Source organism: Nuphar pumila, chromosome 14 (genome assembly GCF_984573655.1).
Source record: "Nuphar pumila chromosome 14, dmNupPumi1.hap1.1, whole genome shotgun sequence".
NCBI classification, from domain to species: domain Eukaryota; kingdom Viridiplantae; phylum Streptophyta; class Magnoliopsida; order Nymphaeales; family Nymphaeaceae; genus Nuphar; species Nuphar pumila.
Window position 1 is genome coordinate 90,859,509 of NC_143262.1, and position 7,178 is coordinate 90,866,686.

A 7,178-nucleotide genomic window follows, 5' to 3' on the forward strand; every position below is an offset into this window, starting at 1 on the left:
GCATCTTGTAGCCGCCCGGACTGCAAAGCAAGGTTTACTCCAGGATTGATGGACTAACGACTCGAAGCCCTCCTCCTTAAGCCACCATTGCTCAAATCTAAAGGATCTATCGCCGGTGAAGCCTTGACCCCATCGGATAACAATCTGACTATGGTCTAAGACAGATGGTGGCAGAAGACAACAAGAGATGTCATTAATAGAACTCAGCAGCTCTAACGAAACAAGCACCCTGTCTAGCAGACGGAAGCACGGAGTAGATCATCGATTGGACCACGAGAAAGCTTCACCAACATGGGGAACGTGGTACAACCGATTCATCTGAATAAAATTTTGGAAGCCCCTCACTGAAGCCGAGAAATTAACCGGAAAGCTAGAATCGATAGGAGACATAAGGCAATTGAAATCTCCCATGATAATATGCTGATCCCCGAATGAAGCAATTACCCTATTTAAGTCCAACCAAAACTCCTCCCGACGGCTTTGACGGTGGAGACCATACACCATAGTGACCACAGCTGAAACAGTCTGAGTAGGTAAGGGAAGAGTGATGGATATGGAAAACGTACCTTCATCCACCTGTTGTAAGGCTAGAGAATGCTTCCCAAGGATGAGGATGCCTCCCGCATATTGAGTCGCAGGCTTGAAGAAGGAATCTGCACCACGCCATATTTCGGAGACGACCGAGCTCAAGATATCTGCCATCTTTGTTTCACAAAGAGCAATAAGATCGGGCTTTTCTTGACGGATCCATCTCGCCAGGAAAAGACGTTTGGTGGGGCAATTCAGTCCCCGAATATTCCAACACAAGATCTTCATAACTGAAAGTCCGGAAATACCCGAGGAGTGCGGATCCTCACAGACCGCCTAGGAGAGACCCCAGACTCGCCGGATGGAGATAGCGAAGGTCGACGACGTCTCCTAATAGGGAGACCACCCCACCCAGGAGGAGATAACCCCTCGACCGAAGGAGAAGTGGTGTTGATGAACGAGATACGCCCATCATCCGCGACCAAGGTCGGTAAACGATCTGCGATCGCGGCCAAGGACTCACGCATAACAGAATCAACGTTGAGGAGCTGGGCTTGGGAAAGCGCAAGCTTGAGCCGCCGAGCTGCATCGTCCACAGACAGACCCAAAAAGGATGAGAGTTGACCACTCAAAGATGACGAACCCGCAATTGACGGATAGACCAAGTTTGGGGAGCCCTCCAGGTCTGCGAAGTCGCCCTCCCGGATGAAAGAGGAGGAGTTCAATGCCAACGGAGCCCTGCAAAACACGGCTAACAGAGGGGCACTTACCAAGCTGATGGAGACCAGGCGAATCGGACATACGATGCACTTTGTTGAGAAAGACGAAACCAAGACTGAAAGGCCATCAACCAGCTTGAAGAAGAAACACTGTCGGATCGGGACTCCGATAATAGGCGACCTGTGGGCCCGAGCAAGGAGAGAGTCCTCCGAGAGATGAGACTTGTAACGCGAGAGTAGGTATGCAAATAAACCGGATCCAGTTTGGAGAGAGAGAGAAGAGGTATGCAAATAGACCGGATCCAATTTTCCACTTTTATTATTTTTTGCTGTTTCGACCCGGATCTGACTTTTCTATGTATTTAGCTGATCTGAATCCGATCTGTTTGCATCCCTGAGAGAGAGAGAGAGTAGTTTTCCACCGTGGGCATGCGTTTTCTAGCCGCATGTGTGCATGTAAGGCTGAGAGCTATTTACCATCTAATTCAATGGGACCTCATACTGTAACTGAGATATAAATGAGAAAAAAAAATGAAGTTGAAAAGGATTTTCACTAGTAGTCACACAATAATGGTGAGCAAAAAAAGTTTAAAAGATGTGCGGGCGAACCAATCCCATCAACCAGCTTTTTAAGAGAATTTTATGCTGAATCTTGCTTAAGGCATGATAAACCAGATCAGAGGGATCCTACCAGCTGTCATTACGATGTAAAGACGAGCTAAGGACTTGTGAGATTAATCCTGCTCTATCGATTGGTCGCTGATCCTGCGAATTAGGCATCAGAGCGGCATCGAATTGCTAAATTTACTTTTTGAGAAGCATAAGACAATAGAGGTGAGAATAAATAATCCCTAGAAGGTTTCTGGGAAAATTTGATCTTTAAAAATGGACTGCTTGCTCGGTCATTTGTATCCATTAGCAGGGATTAACGCATCACCACTTTGTCGTTTGCTTCCTTTGGTTCGCATTTTTATAATGCCAACTTTGCCTTTTCTCTTGGTGTGCTTCGTAACAATAAACAATTTGTTAATGTGCCAATCTCCCCTTCTTTGGTTTTTTGTGTGGGAGACCAAGTTTGTACACCTCTGTTTACTTGGACACACAACAGTCTTGACCTTTCCACAGTGACCTGCACTATCCAAATAGTAGGAATGCCCATCATGACCTCAGAAAGTGCCCAACCACTCACCCTCATTTTACCTCTATTTATAAGCTCATCACCTTCACTAGTGCATTGCAATCTGAGTGGAGGGATCATTATTTTGTTGCCTTTTTAAGACGAGGATTACTTTGTTGCTCAAAATCTCCACATTGAGAGAAGATGGACCATGACAACACTAGTACTAGAGTGAATGTCAGAGGAGGAGGAGGACGACCAATGTTTTCCTTGAATCACTCAGTGGATTGGAAAGGCAGACCTTGCAAGGCCAGCCATGGAGGAATGAAAGCTGCAGTCTTCGTTCTGGGTATTCATTCTTTCACCTTTCTTTTCAATTCAAAATTGTTGTCTTTCAATTGTTTTGGCTTGATGACATGTTACCAACAAAACCATGTGTGAAGAAGGGAGGGCATGATTGCTGGGTTTTGTCCTTCCTGCTTCCCTTCATGCAAAGTTTTTGGTTTCTTGGTGAGTTCATGATTTTGTCCAAAACTAAACGTGGGATGAGGGAAACCGCAATCTCTGAGCTGAGTCTTCTTTCTTTTGCCCGCCCTCTGCCGTTTTTTATGCCAAAACCAATCCATGTAGGAATTTGGAGCTGCAATCTTTATGAATGAGTTGATGCCCACTGAGGCTCTGATGGTTTTGAGACTCAAAGATGCAATCCTTGATATGGGTCTTATCACTCTCTGCCCTTCTCTTTTTCAAATGCTTGAGCAGACGGATTTGTACCCAACTCTAGAGAAGGTAGAATCAAGGGTACAATCTTTATGGTTGGTTTTCTCTGTTTTGAATTGTCGTTTTTTGTGTTGTTTGTATTCATGGATGGTTGGTAAATTTGTTACAAATGGTGGGGTTTAAAGATGCCATGTTTCTCTGGTTCTTCTTTCTTTTTTGGTTGAAATGCTTTGATTCATGGTTTTTCAATGTGCTTTTTCATTATGCAAAAGTCCAGCCATCGAGAAGGAAAGATAGTGGCAGTCACCATACAGTCTCCTCTCTATTTTTTTGCCTTTAATTTACCCTGCTCTTCTACTGTACTGGTCGATTTTATTGCCCATAGCAGTTTTTTTAATCAAAGCCAAATAGTCAAATTGTTAATTCTTGCTAATATTGTCTAAGGCTGGTTTGCTGAATGAAATTGTGCTCTTTGATTCAATTTGTGGGCCTTGCTGAATTCTTCAAAATGTTTTGGACTTTATTCTCATGTCGTGCCTTGTCTGCATTGTCTTATTGGATTAATTGTTCAGAATTTCTAATATGATGCCGATTTTTCTTTTTTTTCTTGTGATGATCCAGGCCTTCAAGCCTTCGAGATCATGGCGATAGCAGCTGTGGGGAACAATCTGATTACATATGTATTCAATGAGATGCACTTCTCTCTTTCAAAATCTGCTAACGTAGTGACAAATTTTGTGGGCACCATCTTTCTGCTATCCCTGTTGGGTGGATTCCTTTCTGACTCTTACCTTGGAAGCTTTTGGACCATCATCATATTTGGCTTTGTAGAGCTTTCGGTAAGAGCCTCTTCGTTTAGTTTATCACTTTCAGATCATAATGAAAACATCTTCTCATGTGATCCTTTATTTCAAGCATTATTTGACAATTCATTAAAAAAAAATTGATTCTGGATAAATCATGAAGCATTTTTTGACAATTCATTTTAAAACAAACGTTTTATATGTTTTTTTGATAAATCATATCGGTCTAACCTGACGGTTTCGTGATCAAAATTGATTACAGGGCTTCATCTTGCTCGCAGTCCAAGCTCATTTACCTCAACTTAAGCCAACAGCCTGCAATATGAGAATTGAAGGCGACTTCTGTCAGGAAGCAAAAGGGTTCCAGGCATTGATATTCTTTGTGGGCTTATACCTAGTGGCTCTGGGAAGTGGATGTGTGAAGCCAAACATGCTTTCTCATGGAGGAGATCAATTTGCAGGGGATGACCCTAAGCAGTCGAGGAAGCTCTCATCTTACTTCAATGTTTCATATTTTAGCTTCTGTGTTGGTGAGCTTATCGCGCTTACCGTCCTTGTTTGGGTTCAGACTCACTCAGGCATGGATATTGGTTTTGGAGTCTCAGCTGCAGCCATGGCCATGGCCTTAATCAGCCTAATATGTGGCATTACTCTTTACATAAACAAGCCACCTCAAGGCAGTATATTCACTCCTATTGCACAGGTATGCCTGTTCGCCTAACACTCTCACTCACAAGAGAGAGAGAGAGAGAGTATGTTTCTCTGCTTTGTTTACGAAAGAATCCAACTGTTTCTTGTGACATTGCTTGCTGCAACTTTTCCTTGATAGTAGGATATACTTTAAAAGATTCCAAGTTTATAACACCCTTTTGTTTCTGTACCAATGGAATTTGTTTGGTGATTGTCAGGTATTTGTAGCTGCCATTACTAAAAGGAAGCAAGTCTGTCCATCTAAATCCGAGCTTCTTCATGGAAACAAAAATGATCTTCCCAATCTAAACTCATCTACTGTTGCGGCAAACCTGCTGCATACAGAAAAGTTCAGGTGAAAACTGATTCTTGCAGCCAGATTCCTGCAATTACTTAGTATTATTTATGATGAATATACCGAAATCAAGACATGGAAAAAATTCCAAGTACTTCAACTATACACGGAAGTAATGATTTTAGTTATTTAAGAGATGCAGGTTTTTGGACAAGGCATGCATCATGACTGAAGATGGCATTACAAGAAAGCAGAGCCCATGGAAGCTCTGCACAGTAACTCAGGTTGAGCAAGTGAAGATCATCATCTCTGTAATCCCCATTTTTGCCTGCACCATCATTTTCAACACCATACTTGCTCAGCTCCAGACATTCTCAGTGCAACAGGGAAGCACCATGAACACCCAACTGACTAAGAACTTCAGAGTCCCACCTGCTTCACTTCAATCAGTCCCCTACATTACGCTTATCTTCGTTGTGCCGTTCTACGAGGCTGTCTTCGTTCCATTTGCACGACGAATCTCTGGCAAGGACTCTGGTATCTCACCATTGCAGCGAATAGGTGTTGGACTGTTCATTGCAACTTTCTCCATGGTAACAGCAGCTATAATCGAGAATAAGAGAAGGAAAACGATGCAAATCTCTAACCATCCAATCTCCATATTCTGGATTGCACCACAGTTTCTCATATTTGGACTCTCTGAGATGTTCACTGCTGTTGGGCTCATTGAGTTCTTCTACAAGCAGTCTCTAGCAGGGATGCAGTCCTTCTTAACTGCCATGACATACTGTTCATACTCATTTGGCTTCTTCTTTAGCTCAATTCTAGTCTCTGTGGTGAACAAGATCTCCTCAGGCAAATCTCACAAGGGGTGGCTCTCAGAGAATGATCTCAACAAAGACAGGTTGGACCTTTTCTATTGGCTGCTCGCCGCCCTAAGCCTGATCAACTTTTTTCAGTACATATATTGGTCTAGATGGTATGCTTACAACCCAACGCTAGACCCTACTCAACTGAATGATCCCTATGGAGAAGAGACTAAGTTCAACCCCTCTAAGTATATTGGAGATGAAATTCAACTCCCCTAAGCTTATTGAAGACGAGATTACAGTTTAGTATCTCCTCATCTCCCTTATTCTTTCTACCCTTATTGACTCTTGTATGGGCAGAATAGTAAAAAGAAAGTCCATGTTGGACATAGAACCACCATGTTGAAAAGGACCCCCTTTGCCTTCTTTAATAATTGACTATGTAAATAAAAGGCCTACTGAGGCCACACTGTAATTAATTAAAAGTAAAAGTTAAGGTTAGGTCTGATACCAACTTAAATTCTCATCATTCTTCTTCCTTTTCTTGCCATCTTTATTCTGACTTTTTTTCCCAATTGTCTTGTGCATGTCGTAGCCTTTTATGATAACGGTGAGCAACATATCTTGTTTAATATGAAGAAATGTGGATACGGTGAGGTTGACATACCACATGCTTTCATTAATTACGTAAAGTGAGGCTGAGTTTAAAATAAAAAATCACATTTTTCTTTGTTTGGCATAACTGTGTTAGCGAATAACCCTTCGACTTACCTACCGATGGATTGAAGAGACAAACACTGAAAAATTCAAATGACAAAACAGTCATACACCAAAACAAAGATTTTATGGGGTTTGGCAAGAACTGCGAACGGTCACGACCGAACTGAGTTTTCTTCTTCATTCGATTGAGATACACAATACATGGGAGGATGTCTCCTTAAGTAAGAGGAGTCTAAAATTTTTACAAGGAATCTACTAATGTGGTTGAATATAACCAAGTGTTAAAAATAAAATTATAGAACTACCCTCCAAAAAATTGCCTCTGCCCCCAACTAATGCCCCCCAAAACCCTACCTTACGGACAAGGAGGCTGACTCTCCTACAACTCCCCTCCAACTTATCATGAAGTTGGATCAGCAAAAATTAGGATTTTATATCCAAGTAGGAAATAGACTTCACTCCAACAAACTGGGCATGGTCTTTCTGATACTCTATGTTGAAAATGACTCTTATGATTTTGTCTTATGTTCTATATGACCATGTTTGACTTCTTTTGCTGCTTGACGTTGTTTGTTGAAATATTTTGATCATCTAATGAAATGATTTTCCCCTCTCAAAAAAAGAAGAAAAAAACCTATACACGTATATGCTCTGCAAATTCACTGATATTTTTTCCTTTTTTCCAAGAAACCCATGTCAATTAACTGAAACCATGGTTTTGAATCCATATTGAAGATATAAAGCAAGCATCCCAAAGAATCAAAAAGGAAGTGGTGT

The 7,178-nt window shown here is 41.8% G+C and overlaps 1 protein-coding gene across 1 annotated transcript; it reads left to right on the forward strand.

Moving 5' to 3' along the window:
- The first annotated feature begins 1,233 nt into the window (after window positions 1-1,233).
- On the forward strand, window positions 1,234-6,146 carry LOC149817397 (protein NRT1/ PTR FAMILY 4.3-like). The gene is made up of 6 exons (XM_089987969.1): window positions 1,234-1,277; window positions 2,643-2,713; window positions 3,706-3,923; window positions 4,150-4,590; window positions 4,796-4,932; window positions 5,075-6,146. The coding sequence occupies exons 1-6, from the start codon at window positions 1,234-1,236 to the stop codon at window positions 5,958-5,960; spliced, it is 1,797 nt and encodes a 598-aa protein (XP_089844095.1). The 3' UTR covers window positions 5,961-6,146.
- The last annotated feature ends 1,032 nt before the right edge of the window (window positions 6,147-7,178 follow it).

What these genes read in the sequence shown, in the direction of transcription:
- LOC149817397 (XM_089987969.1), top strand. Translation starts at nt 1,234, where the DNA reads ATGAAAGAGGAGGAGTTCAATGCCAACGGAGCCCTGCAAAACAC. An exon ending in TTGGCTTTGTAGAGCTTTCG is followed by an intron (nt 3,924 to 4,149) that starts GTAAGAGCCTCT and finishes AATTGATTACAG; the next exon opens with GGCTTCATCTTGCTCGCAGT. An exon ending in TATTCACTCCTATTGCACAG is followed by an intron (nt 4,591 to 4,795) that starts GTATGCCTGTTC and finishes GGTGATTGTCAG; the next exon opens with GTATTTGTAGCTGCCATTAC.